This window comes from Anser anser (genome assembly GCF_964211835.1).
Source record: "Anser anser genome assembly, chromosome: 1".
NCBI classification, from domain to species: Eukaryota; Metazoa; Chordata; class Aves; order Anseriformes; family Anatidae; genus Anser; species Anser anser.
This window is the reverse complement of record NC_139720.1, coordinates 195,506,707-195,529,771: the sequence shown is the minus strand read 5'-3', so window position 1 is coordinate 195,529,771 and position 23,065 is coordinate 195,506,707. Positions and strand designations below refer to the sequence as shown.

Here is a 23,065-nt window from a genome sequence, read left to right as displayed (position 1 = left end):
AGGCTCAGTATCAGGAACAGTTCTCTTCATTATCTTTTTTCATGATCTGGATGAGGGAATTGAGGGCACCCCCAGTAAGTTCACAGATGACACCAAGTTAGGTGCGAATGTTGATCTGCTCTAGGGCAGGAGGGCTCTGCAGAGGGATCCGGATAGGCTGGACCGATGGGACAGGGCCACCTGCATGAGGCTGAACAAGGCCAAGTGCCAGTCTTGCAACTGTTTTCGGGGCACAATAACCACACGCAACACTACAGGCTGGGGGAAGAGTGGTTGGAAAGCTGACTGGTGAAAAGGGATCTGGGGGTATTGGTCAATAGCCAGCTGAATACGAGCCAGTAGCATGTTCAGGTGGCCAAGAAGGTCAACAGCACCCTGGCTCGTATCAGAAACTGTGTGGCCAGCAGGACTAGGGAAGTGATTGTCCCCCTGTACTCAGCTCTGGTGAGGCCGCACCTCGAGTACTGTGTCCAGTTTTGGGTCCCTTACTACAAAAAGGACATCAAGGCCGGGGAACGTGTCCAGAGAAAGGCAACGAAGCTGGTGAGGGGTCTAGAGAACAAGTCCTACGAGGAGCAGCTGAGGGAGCTGGGATTGTTTAGAGTAGAGAAAAGAAGGCTCAGGGGAGACCTTATTGCACTCTACAACTACATCAAAGGAAATTGTGGAGAGCTGGGGGTCAGCCTCTTCTCCCAAGTAACAAGCAAAAGGACAAGAGGGAATGGCCTCAAGTTGCATCAGGAAAGGTTTAGTTTGGATATTGGGAAAAAATTTCTTCACTGAAATGGTCGTGGGGCATTGGAGCAGGCTGCCCAGGGAACTGGTTGAGTCACCGTCGCTGGAGGAATGCAAAAGATGCATAGATGTGGTGCTTAGGGACATCGTTTAGTGATAGACTTGGCAGTGCTAGGATAACCAGTTGGACTTGATGATCTTACAGGTCTTTTCCAGCGTGAATGATTCTGTGACTCCATGAATTTAGCACTGACTCCCCCTAGCTGTGGCTTCACACACAAAGCATGCTGGCCACAGCGTTGTGCAGACAGGTTTGCAGGCACAAAGACCCACAGTCACTGCAGCCCAAGTTGGGCAGGGAGGAAGAGCAAAGTACAATATTGCCTGCAACATATTGATTATTCGTTTGGATTACTCATTTTTCTGGACCGTAAGCCATTGACATTTGGAAAGCATAGCTCTAGAGCAACCTTGTAATTGATTAAAATAGTCTTTTAAGAGACAGGGGGGGGGGATTCTTGGCAGAGGAGAAGAATAGTATAGCATACAGTTATCATTTTCTCCTTTTTCACCCTCAAGTTGCAGTAATGCAATCCTCTGCTGTGTTTGAGACACTATGTCAAACTGGCAGCATTTTCACCCATTCCTTATTCTCCGAGTCTCCATTCAAAAATGTCTTTTAAAAATTCTCCCTAGTAGGGCTTAACAGGAAGAAGTGAGCAGCAGCAACCCACAGAATTTTAAGAAGGAACCTACAACCACTTGTCTAAGTCCAAACCCACACACGTATCTGAGTTATTTCGTTTTGTTTTTGAATCTCCCTGAAACAGTACAGAGAGCTTGCGGACCAAGTACCAGACTGACTCACCCAGCCCGGGGCACCACTGAAGCGAGCAACTGCAGTGCACAGAGATAAATCCAGTTCGGTTGGCAGCAGCCAGATGTGACAGCAACTTTTGACACAGTGCCATGTAAACACCTCTGGTAAGACTTGCCAGGGACGTTCTCTCACCAATTAAGGAAATGATACACACACTGAAAGTTTGCTTTTGCCTTAATCTGCAAATATGTTAGCCAAGGCAAATGCCAAGGTGTTGGTTTGTTTGTTTAGTTTTGTCTCTTCATTTGTTCTGATATTAGCAGGGAGGGTCTGGGGACCATTACACCATGCAGATGCTGATCCCTTTCTATAAACTACTTGTACGTTCAAGCATTTTCATTGTCCCGGTGGCTTCATGCAAAGCAGCACCTCTGTGTCTGTCTCAAAGGAGGCAGAAACAGATGGCCATCAGCCAACACAGACCAGACCTGGACAGAAGGGAAGAAACAGAGGGAAAGAGCTTTTATTGCAGCTTTCCTTCAGTTGGACAGGAATGCTGGAATTGCCTAGGGAGCAAAGCAAGGAATCAGGCCATAATGGGCAAGTTTATAAACACAATTCGGAGTCAGATCAGGAATGCAGAATAAAAGAGATGAGTTTGACTAGCACAGCAGGCTGCTTCTGATTGCACAGCAGTGCATGCATGTCTGCAGAGCAGAAACCACGCTAACTGTTCCTGCTGGAGCAGAAGCTGAATTCCTTATTTCACAGCCACTCCAGAGTCCAAAAGTTCTTTCTGAGGCCTTTTACTTGGCCTTCTCTGACTGACTCAAACATCAAGCTGGTCCAAGAGCACCTAGCCCGTAACAGGCTGTTCTGCTAGCAAGTGCGCGTTGCACCTCGATTCCCAGCAACAAGGAAACAGGGAGGACGGGGATGGTCCCAAAATAACACAACTAAAACTGCAGTGAGAAAACCTTCCATGTCATAGCCTTGCAGGCCTAAGCATTTGCACTGAGTAGTTGCAGTTCTGCTTTGTGTATTCCTCCTATCTGTATCTCAAGGCAGTGCCCAAACCTCACAAGTTGGCCATTTCTCAAAGCATCCTCATCACAGCCCCTCCTGTGCAGCGTGGCCCACTTTGTTTGCAGGAGTCCTCAACCTCCTTGAAGCTCAGAGACAGCTCAGGCTTTTCTGGATCAAATCCCGATCAGTCATAGCATGGAAGGATGTAAGAGACCTGGTCCTGTTCAGGCTAGAGAGATGCAGCCCGCAGCAGCAGCCAGGCCTGCTCTGGACCCATCATGCACGTTCAGGATAAATAGTGCTATGTGCTCAGGAGGTCCTTTATTTTCAACATGAACTACGGATGCATCCTCTCTGCCCCAGCATTGGACTACCACTCTGTTTGTCAAACCTTCACTGAAATACTGCCCCTCTGAACAAGTCTGTGGCATGTCTGAGACAAGATGAATTACCCTCAGCTCCAGACATTTTGTTCCTGTACCTCTCGAACCGCTCTGAGTACATAAATGGGGAGAAAAGACCTTGACCTAAATATCTGCATCTCTTGTACAGATTAATTGCTTTGTCTGCAAGGAGCAGACTGATGTCTGCAGGATTAAAGGGGACTACCTGGCAGGTTCTTCTGAAGTGCACATCTTCCTAAATCCTCATTTGGCTTCACCATTTCCCGTCATGCAGTAGCTTTTCCAGAAGAAAGAAAATGGAGTGTTGTTTGCTAACACAGCAATTTCTGTCTGAATTTCATTCTCTTGATGGTTTGTAATTCATCTGTCACTTTTTGAAAAAGCTTATTATAAACACGTCATCACACTCGTAAAACAAACAAATGAACAACAACAACAAAAACCAGAGAGATCAGGCAAAGCAAAACCTTGAGAGGGGGGCAAATTGCATCTTCTGCTGTGGGGACCCATAGGATAGATCTGCAGGAATAACCTTCAGGTGGGGGAATATCTTCTGTCTCAGGCCTCTTTTCTCCTGTAGATTATGTAGCTCATGCAGTTTTTCCCCTGTGCAGCCCTCTCAAGCTGTTTTCAGCACAGCGGAGGGATAGGACCTGCAGTGTAACAGAGGACACACCTCAGTGGGCCTCTGCCAGCAACGAACGTGCAACGTGGAACCAAACCTGATGAATACAGCCGCAGACAAGGAGCCAGCTACACTCACACTACACAAAGAGCGCACACTCCAGAGAAGGTACAGAACACGGCAGCAGAAAATATGGACGCAGACGAGGGGAGCAATGAGTCAGCCGGCTGTGTGGCAGGGAGTAACTATTCATAGCACCCTGTTCCGGTGTTTTCTAGGCGTTGCTGCAAAGGAGAGAAATAAGGGGACAAGACAGTACATACTACTAACCATGCAGAAGGTAAGGCAGAGGAGGCAACCAAATCCCATTTTGGAAGCTTTCAGAAATACAGTCCCCAATAAACAAGGAAGTTTGTACATTTTGTACACTGAAACCTCTCCCAGATTCACATAAAACGGGGAAAAAAAAAAAAAAACAGGCTAACCAGCAAGTCCAACAGCAGAAGCATGACTTGCTCTGAGGGAGATTACTTTGGATTTTTCTATATCTGCTTTTTATTTTCATATTTGGTAAGCAAGGAATTTACCTAAAATGAAGGTTTAAAGTTTCTTGCATGTGGAAGTGTCATTTTGTTCACATGTAGAACTTCTCACTGACCATATGTTTCATCATAGATTTCACTAAAATCATCTTGGAAATTGTGCACACAAAAATAAAAATCTTGACAAACTTCACTAAAAGTATGGCAACAGCTTGTTTAGTAGCTGTTTTTTTAAAGCAACTAACAAGTAACACACTTGAGATTTCCATTGCTCAGTAAAGACCTGAACGTTCTCTTAGAACGCTCTTTTGGAATAACCACAGATAGGTTCCCAAGTAGGTTTTGATGCTTTGATCAAGGACTGACATGTGAATCTATCAAGAATTCTTCCATCACACCAAAATTACTGGTGAACTTCCAAAATGGGGAAATTGCCTTCCCCACTGCCTTCCCCTCACTGCTGAATTCACGTGGCCATGAGCAGCAGTACGAGAGCTCATGTGAAAACTTCTTCACGGTGAGGGTGACGGAGCACTGGCACAGGCTGCCCAGGGAGGCTGTGGGGTCTCCTTCTCTGGAGATATTCAAGGCCCATCTGGACGCCTACCTGGGCAGCCTGCTCTAGGGAAACCTGCTTTGGCAGGGGGGTTGGACCCGATGATCTCCGGAGGTCCCTTCCAACCCCTACAGTTCTGTGATTCTGTGTGATTCATCTTCTGCTCACTCCGCTGAGGCCAGTCCTTCAAGCTCTCCGAGAAGAGGCCGAGGTCCCCACACAGCCCAGTGTGCCGCCCCTTGCCTTCTGCTCTCCTAAGCCTCTGCCCACAAAGCTGAAGTTGAGCACCTCCGGACAAACCCGGCCTCCCTGAGACCCGGGGGAGTTTTGTCACCGGCACCACTGCACCAGGACATGCCTTTGATTCTTCGCAGGCTTCATTTTCTTGTCTGTCCCCAGGACAGCAAATGACATCATTTGCACACTTAGCTTCCAGCATGCCAATATTTTGCTGCTCTGGAGCACTTGTTTTGCCAAGGACCGTGCGAGACATGCATGGACAAATGCTGTGTCTGATGGGGTGGGAGTGGTCCTGGGGTCCCCGAAACTAGAGGCTGTGAGCAAGGGGGACAGCAACCCCCAAAACAAACTGCTGCCTCTGGTCCCCGCACCAGGTGTTTGCCTGCATGTGTGAAGAGCTTAAAAAAAAAAATATGGTGGTATTTGGGGCAGAGAGGAATCCCCACCACCTGCAGGGTGCACTGAGAGGCACTTTGAGGACACCTGCCTTGCCCTGGGGGAGGAGTGCAGCAGGAGATGCATCGGCATTCACAGCACAGGTCATACCCACGTGGAGCTCTGCCTTCCCTTTATCTTCTAGACCACAAATGAATAACCACTTAAGCACATTTGTTATTTAAATAAGGCCAAAAAACGGATCACAGTTATTATGAAAACCACTGCACTGTGAAACCTGTAACATTTAAATCCAACTGTTGACCCGAAAGAGCTTCAGCTCATTATGCTTCCAGGAAGAAAACAGGGGTGAGCGAGAGCTGCAGAGGGCATCGGCGGCGGCACGTAATTCTGTTTGGTAATGAGCTCCTCAATAAACCTCTGCAATAGATTTTGTTAACATCTACCTGTCGTCCTCCCTCGTCATTTTCTCCTTCAGCATTTGCATCCTCTCTGAGCATCTAACGAGACTGTCTGGCTTTAATCAAATATAAATTTCAGAACATTTCCAAGCCTTGGAGGATGTCAGAGTCATTTCAACTCTTCACACGTCTTTGAAGAGCTGCCGTGCTGCTGGGACCAGGCCTCCAGCTCCCAGCCCTCGCAGACAGGCAGCACCCTGCTCTCCATGCGGAACTGCACTGGGAATGCCAGGAAAACCCCCTCTGGTAAGGAATTACGCATGGCAAGTTTAACCCGCCAGCCAGCATTTCCCAAGGTGGCACTCTCCAAGTGAGAATCTGCATTCACAACCAGTAACATCACTTTGCTACACGAAGTCCATGCTCAACTTTCAGGGTTTGTTTGCTGCAGTAGGGCCCTAGGTTAGAACAGTGTTCAAGCCCATGCCCAACTCAGCACCAGCAGTGAATTTGGAGGCACCACCTCGCAACAGGAGTACTGTGGGCCTCTAAGTAATGAAGCACTACCACAGACCCACTTTCAGAATTTCACACAAGGTCATGATATGGCAGCTTTGGACTATTTCAAGCAGTTGTTTCTTGCCAGCACATTATAGACCCTTATGGAAATGCACTCACAAGCAAGCAGAAAAGCTGCTGCGTGCTCAGCAGGCATCCAGGCACCCATAAACACATGGCCACACAGATAAGGAGCGTAAGCGAAGTGGTCCTCCTCCTTTGTCCCGAATGAATACAATCCAGAGTAACCTGAAATGACAAGGCAGCCCAGTTTGGTCAGTCCCTGCCCTCTGTCACCATCCTGAGGCCACCCCGGAGCTGGGTGCGCTGCTGCACACAGACCCTAGCAGCCAGAGCCCACAGGGTGCCCTGCACCGAGCCCCTGCTCACACCGTGCCCCAGTGCCAGAGCAGCACGCAGGGAGGGTCCTTCTGACAACTGTCCCTGCTGGGAGTAACAACTTGTTGGAAACCATCCCAGAGGGAAGAGAGGGCGCTGGGGCAATCCTGCAAAATGCATTGTTAATAACCAGCAGGCAGGTTTCTCTGCAGCAGGTCATGCCAAGTAAAATACCAACCATGTTCTCACAGCTAACTGCCACGACTCCTTAGGTTTTCTTAACTTGAACATACGTTACTCGGTGTTTCTCTTTACTTGTGATGTAAATAACTACCACCACAGCACACTCCTGCATGTCTTCCCAGCACTGCCCTCTGCCCATGGTATGTCAGCTGTGAGCAGAAGCAAGGATAAGCAAGTTCCCCTCTTGGCCAAGGGTCTGAGCTCAGCCCCTTGCCCTCTGTGGCTCTGCTGGGACACACACTGAGCTGAAACACTCAGCAAAGACCCATGCTCCTGCATGGGTGAGTCTTCCGTTTCCACCTGCACATCTCACCTGAGGGCACCAGGACTTGCTCACGTCACTCCTACAAGCCTACCGATGTTACCAATGGGCAAGCAAGGCTTCTCCTGCAGAAATTCATCATCCAGTCCACAAGCACACATGAAGACCTTGCTTACCAGTTATGTGATACATGTTGAATATATGCAAACCAACTCCAAGCATGCCCAAGAGGGCTCACCTGCCAAGGATGTGCCTCTTTGCTTCCACGTGGCTCAAACAAAAGAAATCAGCTAGGACAAGGCTGCTGCTCCAGGGACAGTATGTGCAGCTGAGGAATGAGATCGTCTTCTCCAAGTGCTCTTTGGGGGGCTCACTAGGTCAGGTCAGTCAAAGCTCTGCCAACCCCACTTTCCACACCTCCAGGGACGGGGCATCCACAACTTCTCTGGGCAAGCTGTTCTAGGGCCTCACCATCCTCATTGTGAAAGATTTCTTCCTGGTATCCAATCCAAATCTATTCCGTTTCAGATTAAAACCATTGTCCCTTGTCCTGTCACTACGGGCACCTTGGATTAGATGTCGTTAATTACAGCAGCAATGACCTGCTTACCCCCAGGCAATGAATCAGTGAAAAGGGCAATGAAGGTATAGCCTTGCAGTTCTGGGTTTCAGAGACACCGGTAGCCATTCACCCTGAAAAAGCGAGTCCATTATATTTTAATTCTGGAAAGGCATTGCAGGTGGCATGCCCCTTTGATAGCACGAGGGCTGTGTTAAATAAATCGAGCTGTGACTCTGTGCTGGTCATTGCAGGCAACGGCAGCAGCGGCTGCGTAACCGTGAGTCAGCCAGCTCAGCGTCAGTTCTTCTGAAGCACAACAAATAAAACTCATTTCAGCTACCAGCATTTATGGGTTGAAACTGCCCTGCAGCAAATTTGCACTGCTTCTACCCTTAATTTAATCTTTTCCCTGATTTTTTCAGGGGCACCTAAGCTGGCACCGCACCACAAGCTCTGGTGATGCTGCAGGGGCAGAGCCCAGTGCTCCCAGGAAGGCAGGCGTTTAGCTGAGCTGCTCCGAGAAGTCCCACTGGGCAACCTCACACCTCAGAGCAGCTCTCAAACGACATCAGAATGAAGAACTAGAGGAACCTGGGGAGTGACAGCACGAATTGAGGGTGCTTGAGGGTCAAGGAAGAGAAAAAACAATTGTGGTATCCCCACTGGCTTTCCAGTTCCCCTTGAGGAAATTATTAGTATCACGACTCTGAAAAGAGAGTAAATTGCAAGCTGCAAAAGATTTGTGACCCCTTGACAGATGCCAAACCAGGCAGGACTCTCTGCTAGACTTCAGGCAATGATTTGGCTCTTCAGCCAAACTGCTTCACATGCCATTTGTTCCCTCCTGTCTGACCCAAAGTTTATACTGCAAACAGTTTTATATTTCCTGGTTGCACTGATCAGCTCAGAGCTCCATTTCGATTAACTGGTGGTTCACAGGGAGGCCACTACAGCTATATCAGCATAAATTGGTGTAACAGAGTGGAGAACCAGGCCCTTTGACTTTAAAAGCTCAACCCTGGCCTTACTGACTTCCATGGCCAGTATTTTATCTGCTGCATCCTCCTCCCTGTAATTCACAAAAGTGAAATACACACTCCATGGAGGTAGTACCTGAGTTTGGTCATTATTTTGTTAACACATGCACACAGTGCTAGTTATTAATTCAACAAACAATCTTTTATTCTGTTATTTTAAAAGAGGTAATAGCTATAGCCTGCATTAAAAGTACTTCCAGAAAAACCAGGTAATGGAGGAAATACCATGGACTACAACTTTTCTAGAACCACACACCAGTTTCCCTGATCATAGTAACTCTTTTGAACCCTCACACCATCCAGGGATCTGCACGCTGCTTCCAGTTCGCCTTCACAGAACACGTGGTAATAGCGGTGGAAAACAGGGCTGGGTCCTTGCGATTCCTTAGAGCCAGCTGGAAACAGCACAGTCTCAACGTTTTCCCGTCTCTTTTTAGTGCCGCCTTTCAGGTGCCAGGGAACCAGCAAATCCTGAGAGTGAAAGGAGGTTCGGTTGGTGTGAACAGGCAGTCTGGAGTCTGCCACTGGCTTTGCACCACAGCCTTTGTCCTTTGAGTCACCAAGGAGCTGGTCAGTACATGCTGAGTCTTGGCTGCTGCTATCAGGCATCTGATCACCAGGCAGTCTCTGGGCCATGCCAGAATTGATTTCCTCCTCCTTGTCTTTATTGCTGTGCTTTTCCTTAAGGTATTTAGACTTCTGGTTTTTGTATTCTTGTTCCATTGCCCAGACATAAATGAGTGCTGTTCCACCAGGCCTCAGAAGCCGGGCTAGTTCACGGATAGCTGCCAGCCTCCTTTCCTACAAAAGGAAAGCAGAAGTGGGAAGCTGGTATATAAACAGACAGACATAACAACAGAACCGGCAGCACGTCCTGCTTACTGCCATCCATCTGCCCACACCCCAATACAATGAAGACCAGAGGAATTTTTTCCACTCTGCATTTTGGGCAATGTCCATTTCTATCCAACATGCATGAGTACAGAGCACCATAACCCACTAATGGCCAGGCACTGGTAAATAACTCATAGAATCGTTTAGGTTGGAAAAGACCTCTAAGATCGTCTGGTCCAACCTTTAACCTAGTACTGCCAAGTCCACCATTAAACCAAGTCCCTAAGCACTACATCTACACATTTCTTGAAGACCTCCATGGATGGTATCTCAACAACTTCCCTGGGCAGCCTGTTCCAATGCTTCACAACCCCTTCCATGAAGAAATTTTTCCTAATATCCAACCTAAATTTCCCCTGGTGCAACTTGAGGCCATTTCCTCTTGTCTTATCACTTAGTGCTTAGGAGAAGAGACTGACCTCCATCCCACTACAACCGCCTTTAAAATCATTGTCGAAAGCAAAAAGGTCTCCCCTGAGCCTCCTCTCCTCCAGGCTAAGCAACCTCAGCTCCCTCTCAGCTCCTCATATGATTTGTTCTCTAGACCCTTCCCCAGCTTTGTAGCCCTTCTCTGGACACGCTGCATGGCCTCGATATCCTTCTTGTAGTGAGGGGCCCAAAATTGAACACAGTACTCGAGGTGCGGCCTCACCAGAGCAGAGCACAGAGGGACAATCACTATGCACAAGGTAAGCCATTTTCCTGAACACAGTTCTCTTGCCATCTGAAAACAGTGCTGTGTTGATTAGGAATTCTTGGATGTTTCAGCACAGTTCGAAACGACACACAGTCTCTTCAAGAGAGTCAATCAATATCTAAAATCCTAGATTCAAATCTACTATACCTAACAATACATACACTAAGTTTGCAGCTGAAGGAGTTAAAATTTAGAGCTCACAGTTCCTCTAACTACCCCAATGAAGGTATGTCAGTCTTCTCCAAAATGTAGACTGCTCCCTACATTTTATACTGCATTTGGAAGCATTCACTTCATTTCTGGTACCACAAATAGGCTTGCTACAGCTGCACGGTTCCTGCCAGGAGAAGCTTACACAACCCAGAGAGAAGGCAGACAGACGACCAGTGTCCCTGTTGTTCTTTGTAGATGAAGAATGAAGGCACAGAGGAAAAACCATGAGATCTGTTCAAGATCTGAGTTAGGAAGTAACATATCTTCTGATTCCCAAAGCAAAGCCCCTTCTCCAGAGTCATTAATTTTAAGCAGAACAGAATGAAACACAAACATCAGAGATCCAAGTGCCAGGAGGAGCAAGTGCACCTGACAGGGAGAAGGAGAACGTAAAGAGAATGTCTCGAAGGCAGCAGCAGTGTAACAGCTTAACTCTGCTCAGACAACTGCTTATACCAAACGCAAGTCTTCAATTTCACCCCACTTATCCTTCCCTTTTGCTCCCATGAGCCCAAACCAGCAGTTTTTTATACCATTAGTAGTTCTGTACAGCAACACAGCAGTACAGTGGAGCACAGGGGGGTGACTTACTGCTGTTGAGAAATGGTGAATGACAGCGATAGAGATGCAGGCGTCACAAGAACCACTTCGGATTGGCACTGACAGGGCATCACCGACAAACGCCTGGAAATTTTTTTCTCCACAAATATCCACAAGGTTTTTGCTGCGATCACAGCCAATCTGTAACAGAAAGTGTTTCATTAAGCTTTTCCTAAGAGGATAATTACAAGACTGGAAAATGATTTTCACTCGATGCTTACTCTAATAGAGTCATCACAGTCTCCTACCAAGGTAACACATTTTAGTTCAAAACAAAACCACGAGTGAGCATGAGAAAAGAGGGTCAACTAAGCAGCATATATGATTGCTGGGTACAGACAAAAAGAAAGAAAAAAAGTGTGTATTTAAAACTGAAAGATAACAGATGGGCTATTAGACAGCTCATTATAGCACCTTGATTTTGAACCAGCGTAAGACAGAACAGCTTTCAGCACAACATTTCTCAAAACTGGTCTCAAAATAGCAGAAGAGCCAGAAAATAGCAAAGGAAGAGGTGACCCAACCTAACCTCAGTATTCTTGTTTCCTTTCAATTGCCACTTGTAATCCGATGACATTTTAAGCAGCCAAATTCTGAACTCACAAATGCTGAATCTACAAGTATAAACACCAAAGTGTCGACTTCAGTAGCATCTCTGAGGCATGTCACACAGCTTCATTAATCACACAGGTTTTTTCATTTCAGTGTAAAAAAGTGCTCAGGTACAGTCCTTTTCAACCTCGGCACCAAAATGCACAAAAGGTGAAGCTTTCATATTCAGCACAACAATTTTCAACGTTCCTGTACAGTCCAAACAAAATGATCCCCAGAAAGCATTTCAGAACACCTCATTAAATGTTTCTTTTGCCCTTTGAATCTTACCCAGAGTCCAAGCCAAAGATACAACGAAAAAGCATCTAGAAAAAGTTTTTTACATGCTTGCATAAAAACAATAAATCCAAACTAGTCTAGACTCTTCTGTAAGAACAAACAGCGTGAGGCATGTACCACTCTCATTTGCATGTCTGCCACGCACATTCACTACTCAAACCAAAGCCCTGCTACCAAGCCATATATATCAAACTCAGCCTGCATCAGAACGTTGCATTTATTTTGATTTTCAATGATCAGCAACAAGCAAATACCAGAGCACAGATTCAGGTTCCTATATAAATAATTCTGACAGTGTTTATTTTGTTTGATGCAAAAAGAATACTAAACTATCCTCAATGCAAGAAGAATAGCAAACTGCTCTGGTTAATCAACCCAGCAGAGACAACAGTATTGCTAAAATTAAAAATGTCTTTGTGCAATAATTAGTAAAAATAAATATATTTTCCAACATAACTTCTCATTTTATCAGTTCAATTTATTTTAGCTTTCTACCTACCATCACAACTTTGAAGAAAACCAGGAATCCGTTCCAGTCAGATTTCCTGAAAGCTTCCAAGTGAGCTTCTATCTACTGATGCCCCTGACTTCTGGTCCAAAGTAAATGAAACTGTTGTGGAAATGCCAGTCTGACTACCCAGGATCATTTTCCACAAAACCAGCACTACAGCTACGTACATATCATCCTGCCAATTAATTCTGAACAGCCCTGAAAAGATCAAGATCAATCCTCGTATTGCTTCCTTCCCATTTATTTCTTGGCCTCCTCTCAGAACTTACTGAAGCACAAAGTGAATAAAAGAGGGAACTCTTGTTTACTTGGAAGTAAACATAAATCCCCACCATTTCATGCTGGAAACCAACTGAAGTGTCTTTAAATTACTCTCATCATGAGGCAGGTTTAGCTGACAACCTGCGTGTTGGTGATTCCACGCCTCATTACCAGTGCCCTCAACTACTTTTGCAATTAAGACGTTAGCACGGGGTACTTAATAAAACTCAAGGGGTCCAATTTGATGCAGACCAAAAAAGAAGGAAGAAGAGTATTTGCAACTTCCACTGTCTTTCCCAGAAAGAATTGCTCGGGCACTACACTACCACAGTAAAAACAAGCTGGAGAGTGAAGTTCGATCCTCCCCTCCTAAAATGACCTTGAAAAGGACTACGTTGTATGTTGATGAAATTCAGTGAACTGAGAACAAGAACAAAGGCATGACTGCCAGAATGTGAAGTCCTCATTTGCATCTAAATTACATAAAATAATTACGAAGTCAGGCTTCCTTGTCATGTCACCCTTGTTAAAGTGGATCTACATCCAAGCAAAAAGATTCCATTTTGCAGGGAAAATGGAAGCCTTGAAATGGATCAATTTGGATGCACGGCTGCTCTGAAACAGGTATATTAGGCTTACCTTTATATTGTTTTTATTATTTACTTTATAATAGGTGCTACATATACATGCATAAATGCTGAACATGGGGAGTCACCACAAACCTGCCTGGTGCTGGAGCTAACCAAATTCAGCATCCTTATTAGAATAATCTCCCCATGATATTTTAACAAGACTTCTAATCACCCCATTCCTGTATTTTGTAGCTTACAAGAAACATGCATTCATTCAAAACCAGTATCTATTGGTTTCAGTCTCTTAGAAACCAATAACCTAGCAAAAAGCAGTTAACTTCAGTGGTGTAGTACGAGCTTACAGGCGGAAATCGAGCCTATCTATGATTTTTAAGAACATATGGGGCATTTTCCAAAACAAGATGGACGTCCCATAAGAAACCATTTACAGCAAGAGACAGAGACCTCAAACTCAACTTCTCCCAATCCTGTTACTGATTTCTAGTTCTGAAGCAAGTAGAAGCTTTGATGTTATGAAGCTTCATTTACAGAAAATAGTTCAAAGACATGTTTCGATACAGAATAGTTTTATTTTTTTTCTCTCTCTCTCCAATTAAACAATCAAATCATTAAAAAAATCTCAAAAGGTAACTGGAACGCTTTAATTTTTGCCAGTTCATATTTCTAATGTTTATGTTTAGCATAGGATACTATCCTTGTTAAGCTCTTCTAGAACTACATAGGAAGGTAGAGGAAGTGCTATTAGCTCAGTGTCCAAAAAGAAAAGAACCTTAATCTAGCACATTCCTTGGTGAGTCAAACTGATGCTTCTCTAACATTTCTTACAGCTTTTCTCCAAGTTTTCCAGATTAAACTCCTTGCTTCAGCCATGCAATTTCTTACATGTATCTCCAACAGCACAGCTGACTGTTCAGCTGAACCCACCTCTTAGCCAGGCCTCCAAGCAAGTTGCTCTACTCCTTTTAGTATTCCCTCAGAGGAGGTCTGCTTCTCAGGTTTCATCGATTTTACTCCAGGCAGCCATTCCCTACATCCCTGCCTTTTTGGCAGGCATCTACAAACTTCTTCACTGTTTTTTTGTGATCTCAGGAGCTCCAGAGTGGTCACTGACACCTATTTATCTGGGCTCACAAAACACTTTTTTTTTTTTTTTTTAACAGGTATATCTGCCACTGATTTTCATTTTATCTGGATAAAACCATTTACATCCAACTCTTGTTTTAAGTCAGGAAATGTGTATTATCAAACCTTTAGATAAATTAAAGAAGCATCAAAAAAGACTAAGATAAAAGATGTGGGGAAGGGAAGGGAGAAAGAAATGCAAAATCTGTGATTTGTCTGAGTTTCCAGCGGCTCTGCACTGGGTTCCTTGGAAAGCGATAAGATAGGCAGAAATCCCATCCCGATCCTTCAGGTTCCCAGGCAACTTCACCTACACCATTTCAGCTAGGAGTAGTTAAACTAAATTTTATAAAACCTTATTAATGCAGTGGTTTGGAATTGATCATTAGGGGCCAAAAGACACTAGATAAATAGCAAGCTTTGTAACGGTACTGCAAATCTGCAAAAGATAAATCTTCTTGCACGCTTAAATAAAGATAGGTAAAGGCAGGTGAACGGTGCCCACCATTATATATTTTCTTTCTATGTTATCTCATTATTACTAACTCTACCTGGTTGAATTAGTTCATTTAAGTATCTGGGAACCTGATTGATTCAGCACATTAGAAACTGATGAAGAAAACTACATCTAATTCTGAAATCCAACTACCAAATGGAATTATGTGGCTCCCCAGAGAAACACCTCAACTATAACTAATAGTGTCAGAGCCTCAAGGAACCAAATTACATTCCAGCACACATACACACACACAGGAAAAAGAGACACCAGCACAGACACAGCAAGGAAGACAAATCTCCTTGCTCCAGTTGGTCTGCCAGGCCTTCAGCATTCTCTTCACCCCGTGTTTTGTTTTTCCATTGCATGCAGTCAGGGTGCCTGTGGAAACTGCTATGACTAAAACGGGAAGCTCATTTCTCAATTACACAGCAACAGAGCCAAGCTGAACAAGTCAGTGTTCATTCTGGTTTTGTGTTGCTCTTGCCCAGTGCCTCCTGAGCCCAGAACTCCCATCACTTTAATGACTCCTGATTCAGTGAGAGAGAAGGTCAGGAAAGGTTCCTCTGCCTCACCCTTCAGTCACTGAAATACACAGTGACCTGGCTCTAGGTATACCTTTGTCAGATAGTTTTGTCCTTCCTGTTTTTACTTACTACTAAGTCCTTCAAATAGAAATCTGTTCTCAAGCAACACGGATCCATTGCAACTAAAAACCGCTCACCAGTACGCAACATTAATGCACCTCATCTTCACAGTCCCTCTTCCCCATTCCCCAAAAAATCAAACTTACATACAGTTCCAGCTGATAACAGCTTGGGACAATAATGCGGGGGGAAAAAATAAAGACAGATACGCATCTCACTGCAGTAGGGTGACTTACAAGGTCACGTGAAATACAAGCAACATTACTGACTACCTTTGAATGACACGCAGTGCAGAAATAGGAGTGTCTGTGTTAAAACAAACCATTTGGGCTCCTGTGTTGCCATCGTTTTTCTTCCTAGCATCAGTATTCTGGCAAGTAGAGTCATTTCCTTTTATATAAGAAAAACAGCTACCCAACGCACAGTCAGTTATTACTGGATTTCCCACCAGTTTATCAGTTCAACTGCAAGTGTAAACCACAAAACTGAAAGGCTTCCATGCCTTCCACTCACACCCTAGCCCCACGGGGATGCTGCACATTCCTGTGGTGATTTACACATCACCACACCTGCCTGGACACTGGAACCTGGGAGACAGAGCTACAGCTCATAAAAATGGATGAGATACACTGCAATGATGTCAACAGGCTCTGGAAGGAAACCCTTGTGGTGATGGGGGGATGGGTAAGGCTGAAATACTGCACTCTGTAAAAATAAAAGCTCCGCTTATACATATGAACATTAAGCTTGAAAACGTTTACACATATACTGTTAAAGTAATTAATTCCCTGGATTAAGGTTGGATGGGAGAACAAACAAATAAAACTGTAGACATTTCTATTTGCATTCCTTCCAACAATAAAAATAGCTGGGAAAGACAGAGAAATAAAAGTAATCTGAGACTAGAAGTCTGAGACTCTTTCTCCAGTCTTTGCCCTGACTACATCAGACATGGATTCTCTCTCTCGCAAACATTCTTAACCTCAACTTGTGCTCGTCATGAAGTTGCTGTTCCTTGACTGTGTCAGAACAACGCAGCCATTGCGGTGCTGTCATTTTCGCTGAGCGTAGCTGGATTCACACGCATTTCATTGTAACACAATGACACCCGGGTAGGTAAGGCTCTATGTAATCATCTAAAGAAGCTGAAGCAAATTCAACAGCTCAGGCCACAGCGGAGACGTTTTCGGGCAGTGCCTGAAGATTAAAACATCGAGAGAGATACCTTAGCTGTGACCCACCATTAGAGCTGCTACTTGAAGCATCCTGTCTAAAAATGTACAGTAACCTTTAAAGTACATCGCCTGACCTCAGAAAGTGCTTGCCTCAGGTCCCTCTGCCTAATTTTCAGTATTTCTGAGAAAAACACTCCCAAGCTGCATGGCTGTACTGTTTTTTGCTTCTTTCCCAACTAGACTAAGAGCTCCTGTGCACTGTGCATAAAAACGCGACAAGAGCCACAGCGATGCTGTGAAGGAAGGATGCAAATAAGTAAGTTTCTGTCTTGACTTTATGCTCACGAGCTAAGAGGAGGAAATGAGGAAGGAAATGGTTGGCCTGTATCTAGAGACCATTCTCTTATCCCAACAACGCACCTGGTATGTAAAGCACGAAGTACCCCCTCAGCCTCAGATCTGTGCCCAACCCATGGTAAATGGCCAGCTGAAGGAAACCATCTCCAGATGCTAACTTTCAACTGTCTCAACTGCTTTAAAAGTTTCCTCTCTTTCACTGTTACTTTCCTCTTTTTGGACTTGTGCAGGCATGTAGGAAATGAGTTAACTGCTAAGGGAACAGGAGGGAAGGGCTGGCATTCAGCTGACTGCCAGCAGATGCAGGATCTTTCTTTCCCTCCGTTGGTTAACTGTGGGCTCCAGGACACAGCCTGGTCCTGGGAATTTCTGAATACAGCAACTCAGAGATTTCACCTTAAAGGCTTACCAGAAACCTATACAGCAGCAATTTCCTGAATTCATTCTAGCACTCGGTGACCTACATGAAACCCTGGAAAACTTTTTTCCCCTCTAGTTAGGTTTGCAGATTTTTCTTACAGGAAAGTGATTAGTCAGGAGCAAAAGACTGAAATGTATTGAACATTAATAATTATTTTCAGGCTACTGCAGTCAGGCACTAACATGCCTACTTATAAATCAGTTGTTTTTTTTCCTAGCTTATAAAAGCAGTAATGAAAATAAATGCATTACAAATACAGACAGGGCTGTAAATAACAACTTATGTCTTATAGCTGAATATAAATAGCAGTACAGAAACTCTTGTTTCTCTGTTGCAACAGACAAACAAGTCTGACTTTTATTATTGATAATGAATGTTTTGCCTTGCATAGAATTTTTCAAGCCTGATGGATTTTTAAGCGTTTCATAGTACAAACGCATGAAAGAACCAGTTCTGGAACAGGGGACAGCTTAATGCACACCTCTCAAAGCCTTGTTTTGGGTAAAAAGAACAACAGAAAGTTTGACCCTGCAAAAAAGTCTCTGAAATATTTGCAGTAAAAACAGTCTGTTGGTCCATATTTGTATGTGCTTCATGTTCCCATAATAGGAAAGGAGAGAAGTAAAACTGAGCTAAGCACAGACTGTGCGAGAGGGAAGGTGATGAGAACATAGGAACAATGACATCAGGACTATCGAAAAGCGAGGAAAAGAGTGAGAGAGAAATTACAGAAATCTGTGCTGAAGTTGAGACTCCCCCACGCATTTTATGTTGGCATATTTACTGGGACTATGCACAGATTCAGGTGGGAAGGCCAACCATGGTATCATTCACAAATGAGCCATGCCATTAGGCCAAAGGGAACTGAAGACGTATTAAAACAAGTACTGTCCGTGGAGATTTCAACAAATTGTACACTGCATTTCCCACACATCAGCCACTTCTTGGAAGAATCCAAATTGCCCAACTATTTTCCCTTTAATAATCTTACTTAATAACAGTAACAAAAAACCAGTAACATCCATTACAAATTTTTCAATCCTCTGCACCCATCGCTACTTTTTTATTAACATACTCTAACTTGCAAAGCAAAAATTGTTTTGAAATAAAGGTTAACACACATAGCGAAGGGATCAGGAAGCCTAACACAATTGGTAATTGATCTTGGATCAGGCAACAGCTTTCTGTTCTTGGCACTCTTCCTGCATCTGAAGCTCCAACATAGTACAACTGCACAATGGAATAAACACTAGTACTGATGAGAACAAACGACATTGGCTACTACTTACCATGTACAGATCCTTGTTGATGCCTAGATATTTCCCATTACCACAACCAACATCAGCGACTATTGACCCTTCTGGTAGTGACCTGAGAAACTCCACAATTCGGGGCCACGGGCTATGCCTGGTACTACTGAAGTGCGTGGCAATCTCTTCGTACACCTTGTGGACATATTCTTGCTCCAGCTCTGAGGCTTCCATCTCGTTATGGGGAAATGATGGTTGTATCTGTCTTTTCTGTCCTTTCTGGCTGTCACAGACAGATGGGTAAACTAGATGTAGCAACAGATATGCAAACAAGAACATTTTTCTTTATTTAAAGTCATTCCATATTAATTAAACTTACTTAGCAAAACAAAACAGAAGTAAAAGTGAAATATTAAATTGCAACGAGTGTTTCATTCCGTCCTTTTCCTTTTAAGAACTGAAACACAGGTTAAACTGCAGCACTGTTTGATGATTTTACAGCAAGCAACCTGCCCATGTGTACCAGAGGCTGTCTACAGCAATCATTCATCCTACTCTATTAACGAGGTTTGTGTTTTCAAAACTGAGACAGTGCCCCTAGCATCAAAGACCATGCCATTGCAATTCTGCCTCTGAAATTCCCATGAAATGCTGTTCTGAGGGCACAATTGGACTTCAGGTTCCACATAACGATTGAGCAACCTGTCAATTATTATCTGTACTGCCCTAAGTCACTTACATGGTTCTATCATTGTGGAACTGACTGCTTTTCCCTCTCTAATGTATTTATTTTCACAAAACTACAGTCCCCTTCAAATACCCAGAACTGATAAAAATCTGAAGAATATTAGCTACTTCTATTATATTACATTCTTCCAGTACTTAAGGTCCCAATAAAACACAAGATTCTGTATTAATCATCTGACTCCAGTGTTAGACAAATGCCTTCCTGTATACTGAAACTCCAGCAACCACGCGGATGCAACTAATTCAAACCACATGGTATGGCTAACCCTGTAGTGTTTAGGAACAACTACCAGGACTGCCAAAACTATCTAAAGGGATAAACAGATTTGCTCAAGAAATGCGCTTATATATTGATGATACGCAAATACCAGTTTTGACTGGGAGATCACCTCAAGACACTTACTGCAGTTGCAGGGGCTTCTCCTCACTTTCCTGAATGTAAATGATGTCCTTGTTTTCCTCTGATTTAGTGTTAAATCTCCAACATCAGCAGTGATCGTTCCAACTTTCTGTCCCAGCTCAGAAGCTTGAATGATATCATATTTTCTGGGTGTAATCCTAAAACAAAGTAACACAAAATCAAAGAATAATTTAATTTGCATCAGAAAAAAAATAAACAATCCATCTTTATAACAAGGCAATTCTTAAGTGCTCTGACAAGTGTGATTACAACATGCCATTTAATGTACTGCTGCTTCTATTTTCAGCTTATTCAATTTCAGAGAACCAAATAAGAAGTGCTGACACATAAACTAATGATGTTAATTAAAGTGTTATTTAATTGAAAGGAACTACATTTCCCTTCCCCTACTTCCTTTCCCTCCATAAGTTTGATTATTTTTTAGGCCTTTATCTGAAATATATTCGTTAAAGCTAAAATACACTAGTTAAAATGGAGGCTACGGACCTAGAATAGTATTGACTAGCTCTAAACTAGCAGATTGAAGTTGCTTGTTACAAACGAGCCTTCTCACAAAGCCTGCTTTGCAACAGAATTGCTTTTCCATTTATTGACTGCAGAAGATGCAAAGACTAGCACTTCAGAGATTTGCAAAAATGCCTGGAGGGTGCAGCTCTGCTGTACATCTTTCTTGACCAAAATCTATCAATCAAGCAAACTGGGAACAGAGCTTCTTAAGCTACTTCTGGATTTGACACAGATCTTAATGGAAAATAAAAACATTTTTGGAAGCATAACATTCATAAAATGAAAGCGACTTGGAACATTTTTTTGGAGGTGAAAAAAGTTTCAAACAATTTTATGAAAAGATTTACATTGCAAAAGGTACCAAAATTTAGAATTTTGAATAGCTCTACAGTAGATCTCTCTCAAAGTTGACAAGAGGAAAATTAGAAAGTAAAATGGGAAACACAGCTTGAGAGAAGAGATACAGCTGCACCCGCATGTGGCTTCCTATCACTTGCACATGGGATAAAGTAGATACTCTTCGAAGAAAACCGAAACTCTTTAGGGAAATAGCTTAGTACTTCAAAGCTGCTACTGTTACTGATACATTTTCCTTTCCTGAACTTAGTCATCAAGGAGACGAATGCAGAAATTTTCCCAAGGGAAAAAAAAAAAAATAATAATCTCTAAGGAATTGGCCTCAGTGAAGCCTCTTCGGAGCTGCTGACTTCAAAGTCCTTGATTCCCAGAAAGAAAAACTCTCAGTATAAAACTGACTTCCATATTGGTTAGCTGAGTTTAACCCTCATAAGCTGAGCTAGAAGCAGGGGGAAATGTCTCTGATATTTTTCAATAAAGCAGAACAGTTGGTCTCAACTCATATTTCTACTGGAACTCTTTTGCAGGTCACACGAAACTGCTGATCAGTGCCTGTACTTAACCAAGCAGACGAATGATCTGAATGCCAAGAAGGCAGCCTGATCAGCGTGCCAGTACTTTGTTCTATGTCACCTTTCCTACCGCAAGGAAGCCAATCTTTAGTCCCATCACAGGGAAAGAGCACAGGTCCTTCCTGTCTGGAAATCACTGACGATCCATGGAGATCTTGCACAAAGACAGCACAGGGCAGCCCTAGTAGAAATCTCCCAGAGACAGCCATGGGAAGGATGGGATCTAATAAAAAACTGCCTTGTCCATGGCAGTTAATGAAACTATGATGAAATAACCAGCTAACGATGGCCAAGATTCCCTTGACAGCAGAACTTCAAATCCCAAGTTTGCAGATCTGTTATTTGATTTTCTGTTTACATAAAGTAATTTTTATATCTGCAGCAATAAGCTGTGAATGCTAGGAGCTGATATTTTCAGATATAAGTCTTCTTTTTCTGGGTTCTGTGGTTCCAATCTGCATGATTTCCTTTTGTCCATGCTACAAGAAAGAATGCTAGATAAAGGCTGGACTGAAAACAATATTCTCAACGTCAACAATAAAATGCTGTAAAAATCCTTTTCCTGTGCACCTTTTGTTAACAGGGTTAATTAAAATAAAGTCTCTAGTTCTCTTGGCATCCAAACATAGAGTGAATACATTTCCAGAATGATTCCAAAAATGAACCTTTTGCTCTCTAATTTGATTTCTGGGGAATAGATAAAAGGCATCACAAATGATCTTAAATACATTTTGATGTTACGTTTGCAAGTGAATTAACTACACTTGTTTGCTGGATTATTCATCTCATTAATTGCAACAGCATGTTTCACTAGCATGAAGGAAAACTTGTTCTTTACTGGCAAACTGTGCAAGCCCACCCTGTTATCTCTGTTCTACCTGGTTTCAGAAGATACCCATTAAGTAACAATGTGCACCAGGTGAGGCTGTGCTCTGAGAAATATCTGGTGTTGCAACAACAGGTACTTCAGAAAAATAACAGAACAAATATAAAAGAAAAACAAAAAGTACTACCCATTCTGAAATAAAGAGATTCCAATACTCATCTACCCCAGTTGAGTATCTGGGCCCACTACTGCTTTTAAAAATATTTATCATACAGAAAAACTATTTTTTAAGGAAGGCAGACAAGCACCAGAAATGGGAATATATGTGTAGAAAGACCTGAGATTTTTAGACCTCTCCATTTTTAATGTAGACTACTTTCTTGGTTCCTAAAACACAACCATAATTGAAAGTACAAGTGAAGTAAGCAATGACTTCTTTCCAGTTCTTAGTAGACAAGTAAACTACCCCAGACTGAATGCCTGTTGGAAATCACCACAAGTGCATTGCACGTGTCCTTCCCCCTCCTGTGGGTTTGACTGCCCGGGCACTGGGCCAGCTTGGAAAGAGCAGAGCTGGTGGCCTTGGAGAAAGCTCTTGTGAAGCAAGCCAGGGGCCTCAGCAAGGACTGTGTCCCTCCTTCCCCTGGGAGCTGCTTTCAAGCAAAAGCTGTCCTGCTGCACCACGCCTGAGCCATGGCACAGACGTGTCACAGCTGTGCCTGTGCATGGCCACGGCCCTGTTGTTCTGGGTCCAGACCCCT

The 23,065-nt window shown here is 43.7% G+C and overlaps 1 protein-coding gene across 8 annotated transcripts in view; it reads right to left on the bottom strand.

Moving 5' to 3' along the window:
* Positions 1 to 8,866: 8,866 nt before the first annotated feature.
* Positions 8,867 to 23,065, bottom strand: part of ALKBH8 (alkB homolog 8, tRNA methyltransferase) — a 50,882-nt gene continuing 36,683 nt past the window's right edge. For all 8 annotated transcript variants that reach the window (XM_083839929.1, XM_083839930.1, XM_083839934.1 and 5 more), the window contains 4 exons: positions 20,025 to 20,179; positions 18,914 to 19,179; positions 11,142 to 11,291; positions 8,867 to 9,547 (listed from right to left, as the gene is read on the bottom strand). In XM_083839929.1, coding sequence (XP_083696055.1) covers positions 8,978 to 9,547; positions 11,142 to 11,291; positions 18,914 to 19,179; positions 20,025 to 20,179 — 1,141 coding nt within the window. In that variant the 3' untranslated portion in view covers positions 8,867 to 8,977. The remainder of the gene's footprint in view (positions 9,548 to 11,141; positions 11,292 to 18,913; positions 19,180 to 20,024; positions 20,180 to 23,065) is intronic.